Raw genomic sequence first — 18,474 nt, forward strand, 5'->3', positions numbered from 1 at the left:
AAATGTGTACCAACTGTGTTTCTGTGCCTCGGTGTGCCGAGTTATTCAATGTCACCAGTCACCAGGATGCATACTCGATATTATTTTTGGCCAAAACGGACCGTCTGAGTAGATCGCTCGACGAGATGCAACAATTATTTATAGCGATTGGTGAAATAAATCAACCATTTCGTTCAACCAGCAACACCCATCTCTCGATTCGGACGGGCACGGGCCATTTTCCAATAGGGCATCTGTTTTCCACCAGTTCCGTGCTACGTGGAAGGCACCATATAGCTATAACCGGTGCATCATTCAATCGGAAAAGTCAACCGATACCGTTGCTGCTCCAACCGATGACTTGTGTTGGATCGACGAATGCGAATGCACCATTGCGAGAGTGCATCATGCACTATTCGCATGCAAACAAAAACTGCACCGGATGCACCGTATCGTTTTCGGCAGCACCCGACGACCTTTGACGCGGTACGATTGAACCCTTCGGAGGACCCGCTCGCAACCATCGATAGAGCCTTCCCACGTTCGAAACACCGGCAACCATACTGGCAAAACCCGTGCCTGAACCGTGCTGGTCAAATTTATGACCTATCCGCAATTGAAAACTGTCAAACACAATCGCTTTTCAAAATAATTTGTTGCAATTTTCCAGTCAACCACACTCCACCACGGAACGGAACGGAACGGCAACGTCCATTTGTTGCCCTGACAGCTGACAAGAAGGGGCGAAGCTGGGGCCACGAATTCCTGAAAAACCATACCACGTTCCATCGGGAAAATGACTCCCGCTCAACGGTGTGCGAGTTATTTAACCCTATAAATATATTTCGATTGCACTCTTTCGAGAGATTCCAGCGCCTGGGGGCATTGGATCGGGCCTCACCCGAACGGCAGTGAAGTGGTCACTCGATTCGGCACAGCATTCAATGACCGAGCATTCAATGCACAGGAAGCCACAGGGAGACACACAGGGGCGCGTAAATATTTATCGTCAAATTGTTTCAATTAAAAACAACGGCCCTCCCCCGCATACTGTCATCCGCGTGCCATTGGAAAACATTCACTCTTCCTATCTGGTGTCTGGTGGCACGCCGGTAACAGATGCGCAACCCCATTCACGTGCACGCACCGAAAGGTCTGTGGAATGCAGCTCGCATCCTCGTGTGCGCGGGTGAAGTCTTCCATGTTGCAACCGCGAATTATAATCGTGCTGTTGATTTAATGGGTCGAACGGAGTAATTATGAATAACGCAGCCAGCAGAGGAAGTTACGATTAGAGTGACTTTATGCGGACTTGCGTTGCTAATTTACATTGTTTGCTGGTGTGTGTGTATTATGCAATCCATGTTTTGAAAATAACAAAACTTATTTTAACAAACGATCAATACGCTAATTTAAACATTACGAGCGAAAGGACTGGTTTAAAATATTCCCGAAAAAGAGTGTGTTATGCGGATTGCATACCTTCCAGCGCGTAAAAAGTTATGCGCCTAAAGTATGCAATGTGCACACCCGAAGCAGTGCATTACGCAGTTCAGCCGACTCAACAATTGTGCCGTGTGCCACATTAGGCACAATAAATTCTGATTGACAAATTGTAATCCTGAGACAGTTGTCTCTCGGCATCAGCATACCCCAAATCAGCTCATCTCATCGTCAGCCTGCATCCACAGCTGCATCGCAACCGACCCATGACGAAGGAGAAATCGCCTCCCAATCTTGGTCGGTTTTGCTTGAATCGAACGTCAAATCCTTTACCACGTGCCAGCTACGGGCCCGATGTTGTTTCCCGATCGGGCTGGGATGCTTGGGTTTTGCGATACTTGCCGTGTCCAAGCCACGACGGCCCAACAGCGACGGAGAAGCAATAAATAATCAATCATGATTTATCACTCAAACAGGAATTAACTTTTCACTCCCGACTCCGGTAGCTCCCAAACCGTCCGTTCGTAGGCGTGTTGCAGTGCAATGGACACACAAACTTCCAGTCCGATTTACTAGCACTCTATCGAGCAGATCTGAGACATTCGTCCCGTACGGTTTCACAGCTGACTTCTTCTGCTGAATGGCTTCGAAACAATCATCATTTCCCTCCTCCCTGGGAGAACGGGTAGAAGGGACTCCATCCACTTCATTGCAGTCACCGGTGGCCACCACTAAAAGTATCGGATTGTAAATTACCAACCCAATCGCTTTACCTCGACCCACCACTTTGCTCCATGTTCAATCATCTTGCTGGCCCTCGTTTCGCTGCCCAAACGCTGCGTGCCGTAAGTGGTCCCCTCCAAATGGCCGGGACGAGCAGATAGAATCGTCTGAAATATGGATAAATACAAACGTCCAAGCGCCTGGTGCAAAGGATTGGGTGCGTCGTGACCCATGCCTTCCTTTAGAAATGGTTACGATTATCCTTGCAAGGACAAAGTAGCATCTATCGGCCCTAGCCGGGAAGTGCTTCCAAACTTGCCGTCATTCTCTGGCGACGACGACGATGCCCGGACCCGCAAAACCGGGAGGATGCCATCGGGAGGATCAGACCACCGTCAGAGACAATCTCTGACAGTTTAAGTCAAGATTTAGATTTCAGATACGTTCGGCGTACACTTGCTCCGTGTCCCGTGTCCACCGTTGTATGTGTGTGCTGTTTGGATTCACTCCCGTTCAACCGGGCCGTCCTCGGCAATGCCCGAGGCAAGATGCGCCTACGAGGATTTATTTCTCTCGCACGGAAATAGGTGATGAATCTCGGAATCAACCGGACGAGAAAACGACGAAGTACAAAAGGAAAACCGATTCACATGCGATTCAGATCACTGAAATCGGATGACTCTGTGTGCGGCAGGAGCAGCAGGACGGCCTGCTCGCATGCCCGCATGCCCGGCTCTGCCTTCGGATGAGCCACTAGGCAGCGGACAACTTTTGCCATGAGAATGCAGCTTCATTGAAGTGATGAGAAATCACCCGACCCGAACCCGGAACCGGCGACACAGGGAACCGGTGGATGGCCCGGTGGAGTTTGTGAGGCGTGCGCTGCATTCCTTCAATGACGGTTGCTCCAATTCTGGTCTCAGGTAGCATGCGCTCGGTTCAAATCAACGTTGTAATGTTCAACTGGATTAGACCCATGCACTTACCCATCGCCGCTGTCTTCGGGCGGACGAAATGGCAAAGATTACTCGAGCATCACCGGTGTCGCCGGTAATTGTTGCCTTTGCCAAACGGGTAGCCCCAAATCCGATGATGCTCCGGACACGGAAGGTCCGGGACCGGGTAGGGCTTCGGGGAACGAAAAATTCCATTAAAATAATTTTCCAGAACGAAACATGAGCCAAAGACACACTCGCATGTACGCCGTGTACGCCACCCCACCAGCAGGAGCTTACCAGAACACAGTCACGGAGATCGTCATCAGAGGCATCTAATATCAGACGATTTACTCGGGGGTGTACGGGGTGACGGACAGGATGGTTCATCTCTCGGAGATATTCGGTCGCTTCGGTGCCGGTTTGCCGGAGACCGTGTCGCATGCCGTTGGCCAACGTGATGCTCGTCGTGTTGCCGAGTGTTCCGAGTGCGAAAGAGTGAGAAAATAAATTGAAATTATATCAGCAGGATGAAATATTTATATTAACTGATTTCATACTTTGTTTGATGCATGAGTCAAGCGCCGGTGAAGAATGTGTTCGCCGGCAGCAGTCCTGGGGGTGCTCGGTGCTGATGGACAGCGTCGGAAACACCTTCAGCGGCAGCTTGGAGGAACGTTTCGGTAACGCTTTGATGCGTGTTGGTAAGGGTTTCTTGCCGCACCGTGTGGACAAATGCCGCTCGCAAATCCAAAACGCTCACTGCATCCGCACGGCTGTGGTACAAGAATTTCCATCGCAAAACATACAAACGAGAGGTGTCCGGGTTTTTGGGATGAAACGAAATGGACAACATAAATCAAAGTGGTGCTGCCCGCCTGCTGCGATTGTTTCACTTTGCGATGCGATCCGGCTGCAGATGGTCGTACCAGTGCAGGAATAAGGAATTGACTCTAAATCACTTCCAATCGGCCAAAAGAGCGAGTCCGCATGAAGAAGTGGCTCCAGTAGCTTAAGCTGAGTGATGTGTTTTTATTAAATTATTCCAATGAGCTGTAAATGTTGTTCCAACAATTTGCGTAAGCACCAAGCTATGTCCATATGCAATGCTTGGCTTTTCTTTTGCTCAAGAAATAACTCACTGCTTTCCACACTTCGAGATTTCAATCGCTCTGCCTTCCCCAATTCCTTCCTTTTTTTTCGCTCCCATCCGTATGTGGTTCGTTCTCGTCCCCATGTGAAGCGATCTTACCCACCAAACTTAGCATTCAATACGCTGCGTGTACGAATAATAGCTGCGTACTTTCCCTTTCCGAATTCGAAACAAACACTTCCCTAATCCCTGCTCAATTATGCAAACCAAATCAATTACCAGATCACAATCCGGTCGAATTCCCCCCGATGACACGACACAGACCCAACTGGCAACGAGGAACGAGGACATATCTCGGCTACCACACACCACGCTTCACCCCATCAGTCGTCATCGGTCAACTGTCAAAACTATTGAAGTTCGCACAATTGTCGCAGAGGACACACGGTGGAAACCACAGTTTCTCCCCCACGGTCAGCATTCCCTCGAGGGCGCCGTGCGGTTGGACATTCACCTCACGTTTCAACGCACTGCCATTGTCGGCTGAGTTGGGCATTCGATTAGCCATCTTCGCCATTGCAGTACGGGGCGGTTATCGAATCTTCTTGTGGCTTGCCGAAGCCGATGCCGGTCACCGGTCGCTTTCTCCGTTTTGCTTTCGATGCCTGGGAAGAAGATAAATTTATTAGAAGGGCTTCGTGAAAGATGCGACTGTCAAACGTTGCGCCGTCTGATAAATTAGACCAGTCTTGAGGCGGAAATCAAGAAGCCACACACAGACACACGCGGGAGAGGACATTTGTGCCAGCAAAACAAATCAATATCATCAGCAGCAGCAGCAGCAGTGCTCTATCACATCCATCCAACGTCTGCCAGGGGGTAATAATGCGCTGCTGGTTCTAATACGCTGGATCCCCGGGCAGGTCCCGCTGGATCCCGTCCAGCTGCTCCGACAACGGAATCTCCGAATCGTCCGACCGGTGGAGCGCTTCCGATACACTATTTGCTCAGCAGCGTACGTAATACATCCTTTTTATCTGCTACTGCTCGAAATCGCTTTGTCTTCGTGCGTGTCAGCTTCGCAGCAAGCTACACTTATTTATTGCATCGTAACACCGTTCCGGCTAGCGAAACAAGCTGGGACGGATTTTCACTTGCTCGGACCACGCTCTCACATCGACCCGGATGATGGTCGAATGAAAATTGGCTGCAGCTCGTTTCCCAAAGGATTCAAATCAATTTGTCTACTTGTCACAACAAATATAAGAATTAATTGTGTGTTTATCTTATCCCCTCGTTCGGTTTCCGCTTAGGGGGGGGGGCCGAATGTGGGTGAACCACGTGCAAGAGTTTCGCCCAAGAAAACCTTGAGACTTCCCGTGTTCCACCACGTGTTCCACTCATTTGCACCTTTTCTCCACCGATCGAAGCCACTTGAAGTTTGAAGCATTTTCTTTTGGCAAGAAAGGTTTCTCAACATCACTCGGCTCCACATTCTTTCGCCCTACCTGATATGGTTTTCCGATGGGTAGATTTATGTGCGGAAAACCTTTTCCCATACGCTTTCCCCGGGGGGGTAAGTTGTGTACGACACAAAACTAGCACCAACATCATCGACCACCGGACGGGACACGTAAAAGTGTGGATTAGCAATTAGGCTCAGCGCTTCCTGTTACTCTTACTTTCGATTCTGAGCGGGCACTTTCTTGCACTTCCCGGAGGCAGTCGTCTCCGGGCCAATTTGTACACGCCGTGCCTTCGAAGGACGACGCACTGCTATCGTTCAGCTCTCAGTTTGCGACTACGGCCCCGCAGCAGCTTTGAGCGAAGCCAGATTCGACTTCGACTGGTCAGCTATAAATTAGATGAATTCAACCGAACGTTCATTACGAGCTAGTGATTACCTAGTTTTCTAGCGGTGCGTTAATTAAAACGTGCCATAAATCAAGCCAACATGCTCCGGTGGAACTTCCTTCAGGCTCTAACTATATTCTTTCGACAAGGAATTGGATTGATTTCCACTAAAACCTAAGTAGCAGATAAAATATGTGCGTTAGTCTTCATAGAGTAAGTAGATGTTTAATGGAATAATCTATTGCATGATGGTGAAACAAACTTACTCAATGGAACGATCTCTTTCTGCTTAATCAAATGTATCCCGCTTAATCTACAGGTGATTTACTATGCATCACTTCAATCAATATTCAACAATGCTCTGCAATTTGCTGATTATGCTGCAACCCCAGCTGCAATTCAAACTTCAATTTATGAGTGATTTATCACACCCGATTGCAAACATCAAACTCTCCTGCAGCCCGTGCATTCGACAGGATTAGACAGACTTCGGAGCATATCGTCATTTGATATTGATATACTAACACCTCCCTGGACGGCCCAATATCTGTCCCAAGAGGCTAAACGATAGCAGTGGCATTGAAGAAGTGTTGCATTCCTTTTGTTATTGAAATGCAATCTCATCGCCGGTGCGCTGCTTCCACTCAACCGGAACACATTTCCACCGAGCTTCGAAGCAACGGAAACCAATTGGCAGTCTTTTGTGTGACATAAAGTTGCATCGTACAGTGCAGAATCTGTCTGCACGCTGCACTTCCCACACTACATCAGCTAACGGCCGGAATGGCTCAGAGTAATGACCATTCAAACCTTTTTCCCCCACTTTAACAGCACGCTCATTGACGAGCCTGTTCCGAGCTGGAGCCGGGGGCGAAATTCGAAATTGACACTCCCCACGCTGGCGAATGGTAACATCATAATCATAAACGGTTGATTTCATTTCCTTCATTGAAGGAAACGATTGAGACTGATTCATCGTTCAAATCCTGAGGTACTTCGACCACGATGTCCTTTTGCGTTCCTTCCAGCATGAGGAGCATGAGCATGCAGCATGAGATATTGGACAACCCTTCCGAAGTTTATCGTTTGGTCCGACTGTTCAATATGTCCCTCCGCATCATTACCTCGAACCAGCGCCACACAGAGGGAAAAAGAGAGCGGGAGAGAGAGAGAGGGAACAAAAGAGATTTGAAATTGATATGCCCAGGGACGGCATCGTTGAGCAATCAAGTGACTATAAACAGAACCACCAACAAACCAGGGACTACTAGACCAAACCCATCGAAAGTGATAGAACATGTGTAGTTGTTACCTATAGCCGTTTCTCCTGCCACCTAGCTCGTATCCCTTTGGCACTGGTTGAAACACTCCACCGGAACAATCGAACGGACACGTTGAGTGTACCGAACAGGACCGAACCCTTCCCTACTACTTTCTTTTTCACGAAGCACGAAGGGTTGATATCAATACGCCGCAACAACAAAGGATGCTCGTATCGAACCGAGAATAACAAAGTGGTCATTTTCTTGCATTGTTTGTGCGGCGTTTGCTGGTAACTGATTCCACTTATGGTGATGGATAAAGCAGCAATATCATTATACATATCGAACATACCTAAATGTTTAATGATGTGAGTGATTTCGAGATATGCTCACTTTGCTTCAATTGGAAAATCTAATCTGTTTATTACGGTTTCTGCTCATTACAAGGGAAAATCTGATATATTGCTTGGTTATGATACAAACGTAGGGGATATATAAACGATATTTACTCAACGAAATACAAACCATCGATCCTGTCTAATAGGGAAGCAAAACATTCCAAACTGTCTTCAACCATCAATAATACACTTCCAACATGCTTTAGCTCGTGCCAAAATTGAATAATGTGCCTCACATTCCCAAAATATTTATGAAAAAATAACCTTGCCCGTACAGCCACAGCTGGCGTGGCGTCTTCTAATACCTAGTAGGGAAGGGCATGACGACATTGCGACGTCTTAGACGACACTCAGACACAAAATCAAAGCGAATAAGCTACTATTCTGCCACAGCGCATTCGAACGGATCCTTTCGAAGAGGATTTATAAAGCCCAAGAAAATCTGTGTTTGTCCACGTCTTCCGGCAGGCGCAATCTTCTTTCACTCCCAAAGGTGAGGTATTCGTGGGGCGTAGAGAAAGAAAAAAAGAATCGACCAAGGATAATAACGTGCATACAGGCCGGTGTTTCTCGTCCATTTGGGTCCAGTGGTGGCCACCGCCGCTTATCGTTTCCGTCAACAAACAGCGGCAGAAGATGGTAAAAGAAAACCTCCCCACCACAGAAGAAAACCAAACGTCGCTTCGTCTCCTTTTTTTCGGGACAGATCAAAGCATCATACGGTAATCCGCTGTGATTTATTGTGGATCATAAATATTATTCATTAATACGATAGTAATAAGAGGAAAAACATGAAACAAACTTACGCTTCTTTTTCGGTGGCGGTCATCATCACCCGGCGTCCGGCGTCTTGCCGAGGCTTATCACAACCCCAAAAACTCCCGGAACGAAGCTCACCGCATCGAGCGCGCGCGAGCGTTCCGTATCGAGTCCATTAGAATCTCATTCGCTTTAATGAGTGATTTTATCTCCTTTCACCGGGGGCTTCGAGGCTGCGTTCACGGGGGTGTACTCCGCACGGAGAGAGGCCCCGGTTATGCCGGTGGCCGGGATTTATGAATAAAGAATCACCGTTTATTAAGGGCCGGATGCTGGACATCTACCATGCGGACGGCGTAATCATCAGTGGCAATGTAATATTGGCTTAGCGCTTTGGTTCGTCTCGTGATTGATTGAACGCAAAAGGTGGATTAGGTGCAATGCGATGGGAACAGGATCAGACGTTTGAACATTCTCTTAAGACTTACACAATATTTTTCGAGAAAAAAATGCTTATACTACCGTTTTTTTTTATAATTCTCTTGAATAAAAAAAAACAGAGCTACGAAAAACAAAGCTCCTCCAAGATCTCTATCAAGACGCACTGGATCAACACGGGCGATAAAACGACAAAGAAATGCGGGATAGAAAAATCTTAATAACAGCGAGCACCTAAATCAACAAAAACCATCGTTAATTAAGTCAACCCCTTTAGCCAATATTTTGTCACAAAACGGTCGCACAAAACAAGACGCCTGCCCACAAGAATGGAAGGTATCCATCCGCGACCAAACGGACCAAAAGTAAAAATTCAAAGCATTGGGAAAACAGCAGCAGAAGGAAGGAAAACAAAAAATCACCCACCGTCTGCTGGCGTGGTCGAACCCCAAACCGAAACCGAACCGGAATGCCAAAGTAACGGAAATAAATTCAAAGAAAATTAGACAGATTGCATCACTGCCATTACGGGCAGTGCCTTCTTTCTTATTTTTTGTTGCTGTTATTCGCCGCTGTGTGATAAGACACGGATCAGTCCAATTGTGCTTGTGGGTGCTCGGGAATAAGGGGGTGCTACAGAAGAAGAGTACGAAAAAAAAATGCTTACCCTTCCGAAAGTGTCTCTGAAGTACGGCAGTGAAAACCTATCCATCCAAACTGACGAGCCAGGTCCCGTGGTTCCCGGAGGCCGGCTGCGATTGCAAATGAGTAAATATCTTCTATTTTTTAATTGAAATACGAACCGCTTTCCCGGGAAGCGGCCACCGCGTCCCAACGAGCGTAAGAAAAAAGGAGTTTTCCTTTTTATTGCTCTCGAACGCCTTTTTTCCGCATACGGTCGGAGCGTTTTATTTTTCCTTTGATTTTTTTTGTTCCTCCCCGTTGTTGCTTCGCTTTTCACGTTGTTCACTAAACAAAACGGCTTCTTATAAGTCATCGTTTTGCTGTAAGACAAACACCTCTCAATTTTTTGTTCCTTCCAACGGAGCAACACGGCGCGGGTTGGGAATGCTGGACCCGGGTGTTTGAACTGATACTCATTGCTCCGTTACACCCTCTGGAAAATGAAACGAGCACAGGGACAATCTTGTTCGAGGCGTTTCATTCCACTTTTAACACTTGTGTTCCTTTTTATGCCGTTCTGCAAATAGAAGTCTTACAAAGCATTAAACAAAAAAACAAACCCCACCACCAGTCCATTGTGAGAGTGTCGGTGATTCCTGTAAATTTCATTACGTCTTTGCACGGGTAAAATGGTTGGTTACTAAAAAAAAAAAACAGAACAAACTGGTACAAATTCCAACGAAAAACGACGTAACGACGGATTCCAACTTCAAATGGGCAGTTGCTGACGAGTGGAAAAGTTATCGCTTTTCGAAAACGTAACCAACGTGCATAACTGTTAACACTATTTCGTGTGTATTTTTAAGTGTTATCAATCAAGCTGCTTTTTTCGCTAGAGCGAGACGATATGTTTTCGTTTCATTTCGGCCAATATTGTTCAATTAGTGCTGCAAAATCACACAACGCCTAGGCGACTGGGTTGCGGGAAACACCATCAAGACCATCATCTCATCGGTAACAACTGCATGCACCCGAAAACTGGTAATCTGGTTGCTACGACATACCACATACACACCGTGTCGGGGCGCGAACGGGGTACCGAACACGACCCCATAATAGATTGGCACCTTGCGGCGTGTATTTAATGTAAATACAAATCAATTAACAGGCCCAAATAACCCCCCGGCAGTTTGGCGTTTGATAATAGATTGGCCCGGCCACTTGGTGGTTTGTAACGGGTTTGCTTGGGTTGGTTTGTTGGTTAGATGGACGTGTCGCTCGTGTACGATTAGTTTGGATCACGTGCACGGAACCTCATACGAGCGTTTGCTTTCTTCGATGTGCTGTGGTCCGTACCACACGCGCCCCAATTGCTGAGCCTTTTGCTTTATTCACCAACCGATGCTGACCGATGCCCTGCCATGAGCGGGAAAGTTGGTCGTGTGAGAAGCTAGCAAGGTGGCGAGACAACGGTGTAATTGATTTTAATAGCCCTCAAAACCGGTATGAGCCGAATGGACCAGGAGTCCAGTCCCTGGCTATCTGTCACATAGGGCCTGAGGCTTGCTGGAGGTTGGAAACACGTAATCTCCGATGTTTGTCCGAACCGAGGGTGGCGCATGTGATGCTCGCTTCCATGGCGTTGTGGTGCTCGTATGCATTTCGCTTACAACGCTACACGTACACGTTAGATCTGATCTCTGGTCATGATAGCCCCATTCCTAAATTTCCCAAACATCCATTAACGGTTTGCTAACAAATCAATCAACGATAATGAATAATAAAAATAAGCTATCCGTTAATGGGGATACTATTATTATGGAAAGGTGTGGTGGTCACGTTGGCTGTTTCATATCAAAACAATTTCGATGGTTTGATATCATCTACATACAACTATTAACCCCTTTTCAACCCTTTAGTCTTCAACAATCGATTCACATCGCTCAATAAAGGAATATTTACTGTTACTTTTGGTTTTTCCTTTTCATTCTACCCTTTCCTCTGACGTATGACTTGTCATTTTAATCCCTACGTATCAACTATGACAACGGATGACTTGCAGCTATTGATATATTTGAACGTCATCAGCGATAGACGCATTTTCCGCCCAGTTCATTATTAAAATAAACATTCTACCGTCATGAAGGGGGCGCCTGGTGGTTCACTCTGCCCTATGGAATTGTGTTGTCTTTCAATATCCACGACTCAAAAATAAAAAAAACTAAAGGCATCTTGTCAAAATAGTTCTCAAAAATTAAGCATATGAAAAAACCGCATCATAGAGTTGTCTATAATCGACTAATAGTTGCAAAAAAAAGTGAAAAACTCCCCGGCGCTTATACGGCCACCTGTCGAGTCGGTGTATCATTTAGAGGCGAATTTTCTCATTATTCATCTTAAGCAGGCTCCGCTCATTCTCCATCCGCTCATTCTCTCATCTAATTAAAAGCGGTGGCAAAGCATCCTTAGCACCTCCTCTCACCAGCGTATCTCATCCAATCCATCTCAGCTGGCGAGGCAGCGCTTTTCTCACGGTTCCGTCCCGAGCAAGCGATGCCGCACAAACCCGTTGACGATATGGTGGCCCGCTCACTCCACGCCAACATCGAAACCTTCCGTCGGTTAATAAACGGTGGTTTTTGCATCTTATTAAATTAGCACTCTCTCATACACTTACCACGCTAGGGGTACTCTTCATCACCCTCCCCGTTTCTTCGGCGTGCTTCAACCCTTATCCTTGCGACCGAAAAGGGGAAAATGTCTTGCTCCCCATTCCCGAGTAAAAATCCGTTCGCCAAATCGTCGTTTGCTCGTCAAAAGCTCGCGCTAGCTGTCCTGTTCTACGTGCGCTGGGGAACCATTTTTCAACCACGCCTCCTCGAAAGATGCTGGCAGAGCACTAATTGCGAAGGAGAAAGTTTGCTACATTAACCGGCCAAGCTTGTCTCCACACATTCTTCACACCAATAAGGTCGATTAATTGTTACGATCTTGTGGTGATAGAAAAATAAATTGCACATGCAACCCTTGCACGATCGGTCCACCGTTACGTCCCCGTTATCCGATCTTGCTAAACGACTCTAATCGTCGAAATTGAATAATCGACCCACCGTAACCGGTAACGGTGGAGCGAATTGGTTGAAAAATTGCACACGTTGCTCGCACTGACTCACGATCAATATTTTCCTCCGTGTTCACGAGCAAATTCCACAAACAGCCCTTAACGAGCCATAATTTGGCCATTGCCTCGAGCAGGCAAGATCTTCCAAGCACTCTTTCGGGAATATCGTTGATCTGTGCTGGTTAGTCGCGCAGTTAAGATCGTAACGTCCACATCGTCTTTGATCAGCTCTATCGTGTGCATCTTGGAGAGGGAGGCCCGGAGTTGCGAATAAACCTTCGCTCCAGCTCCACTGATCCTCGCGGTACGTGCGAGCCGATGCACACCATGAGTGATCTTCAGTGTGTAAAGTAGAATAGTACACTCCACCAACGGTAGCATACAGTGGTTTGTAGCAGCAGAGAATAGAATAAAGTAGTGCCTTCTAAAGACCAACCAAAACACCCGTTGCAATGGCGGGTCTTAACGTTGACGACGTTAAGGTTTCCCTCCAGAAGTTTGGCCTGTACGATTACGTGGTGTTTGTGTTGATGCTAATGAGCTGTGCCATGATCGGAATTTACTTTGGGTTTCTCAAGAAGAAGGCCAAGAAAGGTGAAGCGGAGGCCGACTACCTAGTGGGCAATCGACAGATGAAAGTCATTCCGATATCATTGTCCTTGATAGCGAGGTATGTCGAACGGTGCCAGAGGTGTTGCCCAGATAATTGATGTAATATTCCTGCACATCCTAGCTTCATCTCCGGCATATCCCTGCTCGGCACTCCTACCGAGATTTATCTCTACGGCGTGCAGTACATGTACATTGTTGGTGGAGTGATCTCCATGGGGTTCATCATGATGTACTTCTATCTGCCCGTTTTCCACAACCTCAAACTAACGTCTACGTATCAAGTAAGTGGCGGCGTAGATCACCATTGCAAAGTCCATCCAATGACCTGACCCTTCTTCTATTTTAAGTATCTGCAAACTCGATTCGATCGACGAATGCGTCTCTTTGGTTCAATTCTTTTTACCTTGGCCACGGTAAGTACGCTTCACACAGCTGTTGCTCTCCCATCTAGAACGCGTTCGCAAGGTCAGTCGTAAATCGGGATAAAACCACAACCAAAACAACAATAGCACAACAGCAAGAGTGTTGTGGTCGGAAAAGGGCAATCTTTTAATTTACCTCAATTGAAGCAGAGAGGTTGGACAAACCGTCAGCGTTCCTTCACCAGCGGACGCCAATAACGAACCGTGCACGAATGACTTAAACGGATCGTATCGCTAAACAACGCGTAGATCGTTCCACTGAGATTGCATGGCGTCTTTTGACAGCACATCAGCGCGATGTTTGATGGTTTGTTTTGCTTTGCCGTTTCCCGGTAGATGGCGTGGCTGCCAATAGTCATCTACGTGCCAGCGCTCGCATTCAACCAGGTTACGGGCATCAACGTACATCTCATCACGCCCATCGTGTGTGTCATCTGCATCTTTTACACCTGCGTCGGAGGATTGAAAGCCGTCGTGTGGACCGATGTCGTCCAGACGGTGCTCATGTTCGGTGCCATGGTTCTGATCATAGTCAAAGGAACACTGGACGTCGGCGGCCTGTCCGTGGTGCTGGATCGCGCGAAGGCAAGCGGCCGCATAGAGGGACCAGATCTTCGCTTTGACATGACTACGCGCCACAACATCTATTCCTGCGTCATTGGCGGTGTTGTGTACTGGCTTAAAACGAACGCCGTTAGTCAGAACATGATACAACGCTATCTTTCCCTTCCTTCGATGGCCGCAGCCAAGAAGGCGCTCTGGACATTTATCTTCGGAACGCTGGTACTGCTGGCGCTGTGCTGTTACAGTGGGCTGCTTATCTACGCCAAGTACTATGATTGTGATCCCCTCACAACCAAGCTTGCCAATGCCAAGGACCAGCTATTGCCCCTGCTGGTGATGGACACGTTAGGAGATTTTCCAGGACTTCCGGGGCTGTTCGTCGCGGGTGTGTTCTCCGCTGCCTTAAGCTCGCTATCCACTGGGTTGAACTCCATGTCCGCTGTGGTGTTGGAAGATTTCTTCAAGCCATTCTCGAATCGACCTCTTTCCGAGAAACAAACGTCGTAAGTTGCAACATGTCTGCAAGATCCTTAAATTGTCTAACTCTAACTCACAGCCTTCAATTCTTGCAGCATTATCATGCGAGCTGTAGTTGCAGTTTTCGGTGCAATGTGTGTTGCCTTGGTGCTGGTGGTAGAGAAACTCGGCTCCGTTCTGCAACTGTCCATGAGCCTCGGCAGTGTCAGCAATGGTCCTCTTTTAGGAATATTTACACTAGGCGTTCTAATTCCATGGGCAAATGGAATAGTAAGTACAGTGGAATATCCTTAAACTGAGCATATCTATTTAAATATAAATTTTTCATGTAAACTTCGTAGGGAGCTATAGTTGGTGGATCTATAGGGCTAGCTGTGATGATTTGGGTCTGCCTTAAGGCTCAGTTAGCCATAGCCACCGGAGAGCTAGCATTCGAGCTTAAACCAGTCGACACTCGAGGTTGCAGCTATCATTTTATAGCCACAGAACCTATGAACATGTTGGCGATTAATACCACAATTCCACCGATCGAATCAACTCCAGTGTAAGTGCTAACGCAATATTAATGTTATAAGACATTCAACTGATAAAGCCTTCGTACCACAGTGAACCAGAGTTTGCACTGTACCATATATCCTACCTATGGTACACGACGATGGGAGCACTGATCACGATCGTCATCGCCGTCATCGTATCGTTCATCGTCGGTCCCAACAAACCGGACGAGATGAATCCCAACCTCTTCTCGCCCTTCATACAGCGGATCCTGATCAGGCGCAGGATAGCAGCGCGCACCCAGCTCGAAATGGCAACCGGTGGCATCAAAGAGATTATCCAATGATTGATTCTCCATTGCCATACCAAATGGCGGCACCCGACAAATGGCGATGAATTTTTCATCTTTTCACTCTAGCTTAAAATTGAAATTAAAGAACTTTCAAAATACAAAAAGTCTACACCCCCTGTGCCATGCTAAACGCCGCAAAAAAAAGGATGAAAGAATGCAAAAGCTATGACTCGATGCGGGGAAAAAAATCACACCGAATCCAGATACCCCCGAGATATCAACCCTTCTTTTTTTTTTGGTTGTGTGCCGCCTCATTTCTTATCCACTCGCCAAACAACTGTTGGCCAAGCACGGTTGACGTCCGCTACCCAGCTAACCAGATGACGGTCCCGGGGCCCATGCCACCCGGTTGGCCAAAAGTTTGGCAGAAAGTGACAGAAATAACCGAAGCGAGCAACAACCTTAGAAAACGCCGGAAAAGTAAGAGCAAAAAAAAAGTGGCGGGCTAAATTATTGAAAGATTTACTACCATGGCTCCCCGGGCCGTGTTTGACCAAAAAAAAAAAAACCCCCCGAAAGGGTTGGACGCTGAAGTAAAGAAACAGAAGTGCAGAATAATAAAAAAAAACAATCTCAACCTCGTCACAGACTGTACTTGAATCGTTTTGCTCGATGCCACCGGCGGAAAATTGCTTCCTGTATAATTCTGCATACACTCGGTTTTACTTATTTTTCGCCCATTTCTTCGACTTTTTCCCATTTTTCCACTGGGTTCTGTCTCCCGTTTCTTTTGACGCCAAAAGGTACAAGCGGAACAAGCAGAAGAAAAAAAAACAACAAAACGCGCGCCCTTTACCGCATTGCAACAGAAACGCAACAGAAAATCAAGAAAATCTGACGAGTTCTAAAGGGAACGCCTGGGTCGAAAACAAAAAAACACTGGTTCGCGTGTGGCGTGTGCGGCGGAAAAAAAGAATGATCCGAATTAAAAGTAAATATTTGATATTTCTTCCTTCAACTCCTTCGAGGTCTGGTTGGGGATCGGGCAAGGACGGTCCCGGAATGGCCGTTACCGATGAAGGGGAGGATGTTGTTGCGCCATCAGCGCCTACCATCGGAATTGGTTTCTGCCACGGGAGGAATGATGGTTTTAGTAACGGGAAGCAACAACGAAAGAAAAAAAATGCCTCCCGCACCCAACAACTTCAAATGACTCAAAAGGAATCCCACCACGCAACTAGCAACTAGAAAAATTTCGCCCCGTCTCGGTCTCGGATGGGCGAGCGGGATCAAGTAAAAGGGTTACTGTTTTCACTTCACTCCCTTGCGGCATGGGGTGTGGGCCACGGTCCCTTATCCGCACCACCCATCCTTGAGCTTGGACTGAACCTTCGTCACGGTACAACATTTTAAGTATACAAAACGCTAAAACCGAACACCAGAGAGTGCCAGAGACAGAAAGCAAGGGGAAAGGACAGAGAGGTGTAACCGGGGGTACGTGGAAAAACAAACTTCAAATAAGCCAGAAGTCCGATAAAGGAAGAAAAATGGAAAATTTGTGGATTTATTAAATTAAATTTTTATGATTTATTGTTAATTTCATTAATTAATTTATGCCCTTTTACGCCTTCGCCTATGGCCAGGCGCACCACCGTGGGTAATGATATCTCGGTTATCATTAGATGATGTTTTTTTTTTTTTTTTTGGACTGTATGCCCCACCTCCCTCTCACCTCTCCTCGCTGCATGCCTTTTTTTCGCCCGCGTTCGGGGTGGGGTGAAATTGGAGGAAAATCTTTTTCGTTTTGCGGTTGCTTAAGCGACCACCGGAAAGCATAAATCACGGTACAAGATCTCAACTGATACAGAATCGTTTTTCCCCGAAGTGTCACAAAAAGCGAAAGTGAACGCATTTTATGTTCTTACTTCAGTTACTTTATTTTCTATTCTTCTGCACACAAATATCGATCGCACAGTCGAAAACCCCTTTTGTTTAAGAAGAGAAACTAATATCCCTCTCTTTTTTTTGCGCAAAATCTTAAGATCTTTCGAAATTGCTTCAAATAGTGTTAAGCTCAAACCTCAACGAATGACCTCCAATTAACAAATCATAAAACAATGAACCGTGTGGGGATGCCTGGTTTACGCTGTTCAAGATTCAGTTTCCTGTGTTGGTCTGTAAGTGAGAAGTACAGCAATGTCTTTTACCATTACCATATATCCTGCTCAAATGTCCATAACAGCACAATGCATTCCAAATTCGAAAATCGATGAGAAAAAGCGAATATTTTCCTCCATTTGCCCAATATCCGTCTTCAATTCGCAATACCATAAGACCCTTTTCATCCGTACAGCATCCTGCAGACAAGTCCCCATGACACCATCTCGGAACACAATACCCAAACCTATTGTATCGGAACCCACAACAAGATTCGGACGGAGAAATCACTAGCGAGAGACGAACGAATCGCAAGAAAACTTTGACAATAAAAACCATAAACCCACCGAACTTACAAGATGTTTTCTCGATCACACGACGGGCGTGAGGATGCTTTCGGAACGTCCAGAGCATGTCTAGGGTCTGGTAAACATTACCGCAAATTCTACTACATTGAACCGCAAAAAAGAGCTTGGAAGCTACATTCTGGGATAGAATAGAATTCATTCAATTCCAACCAAGGAGGGTGATTGTTACATCTTGAAAAAGCAATTGTGGGCATTAGTGGACAACCTGTGCTCAAACACACATGCCACAATGCAAGTCACAAGTTGGATGGAAGACAGAAAAGATAGGTGTCTTTTTGGTTTGGCCAACAATGCCGACAGCTTAAAGTCATTTAATTATACTTTCCTTCCAAGAAATCGCCAATCCATGCCTCGTGATGTAGGATCAAAAGAAAACGCTGCTATCACTATTGATTTTTCTTTATTTTCCACTCACGTTCACTGGTTCTCGTGCGTTCACTGCTATCTCACTCTCACCT

The 18,474-nt window shown here is 46.6% G+C and overlaps 1 protein-coding gene across 3 annotated transcripts; it reads left to right on the top strand.

Moving 5' to 3' along the window:
* Nucleotides 1–12,856: 12,856 nt before the first annotated feature.
* On the top strand, nt 12,857–15,652 carry LOC128309765 (sodium-coupled monocarboxylate transporter 1). Of its 3 annotated transcripts, none has more exons than XM_053046230.1 (7): nt 12,857–13,299; nt 13,363–13,522; nt 13,589–13,654; nt 14,000–14,730; nt 14,800–14,974; nt 15,046–15,248; nt 15,311–15,652. In XM_053046230.1, exons 1-7 carry the CDS (start codon nt 13,082–13,084, stop codon nt 15,543–15,545), a joined length of 1,788 nt encoding a protein of 595 aa, XP_052902190.1. In that variant the 5' UTR covers nt 12,857–13,081; the 3' UTR covers nt 15,546–15,652. The 3 variants fall into 3 exon arrangements, with proteins under 3 accessions (XP_052902190.1, XP_052902191.1, XP_052902192.1); XM_053046231.1 differs by having other exon boundaries at nt 15,046–15,246; nt 15,321–15,652; XM_053046232.1 differs by having other exon boundaries at nt 15,046–15,222; nt 15,309–15,652.
* Nucleotides 15,653–18,474: the final 2,822 nt, after the last annotated feature.

Source organism: Anopheles moucheti, chromosome 2 (genome assembly GCF_943734755.1).
Source record: "Anopheles moucheti chromosome 2, idAnoMoucSN_F20_07, whole genome shotgun sequence".
NCBI classification, from domain to species: domain Eukaryota; kingdom Metazoa; phylum Arthropoda; class Insecta; order Diptera; family Culicidae; genus Anopheles; species Anopheles moucheti.

Excerpts from the sequence above, each read along its gene's own strand:
- LOC128309765 (XM_053046230.1), top strand. The coding sequence starts at position 13,082 with ATGGCGGGTCTTAACGTTGACGACGTTAAGGTTTCCCTCCAGAAGTTT. Across the intron at positions 13,300-13,362 it reads TCATTGTCCTTGATAGCGAG|CTTCATCTCCGGCATATCCC; the intron begins GTATGTCGAACG and ends TGCACATCCTAG. Across the intron at positions 14,731-14,799 it reads CTTTCCGAGAAACAAACGTC|CATTATCATGCGAGCTGTAG; the intron begins GTAAGTTGCAAC and ends CAATTCTTGCAG.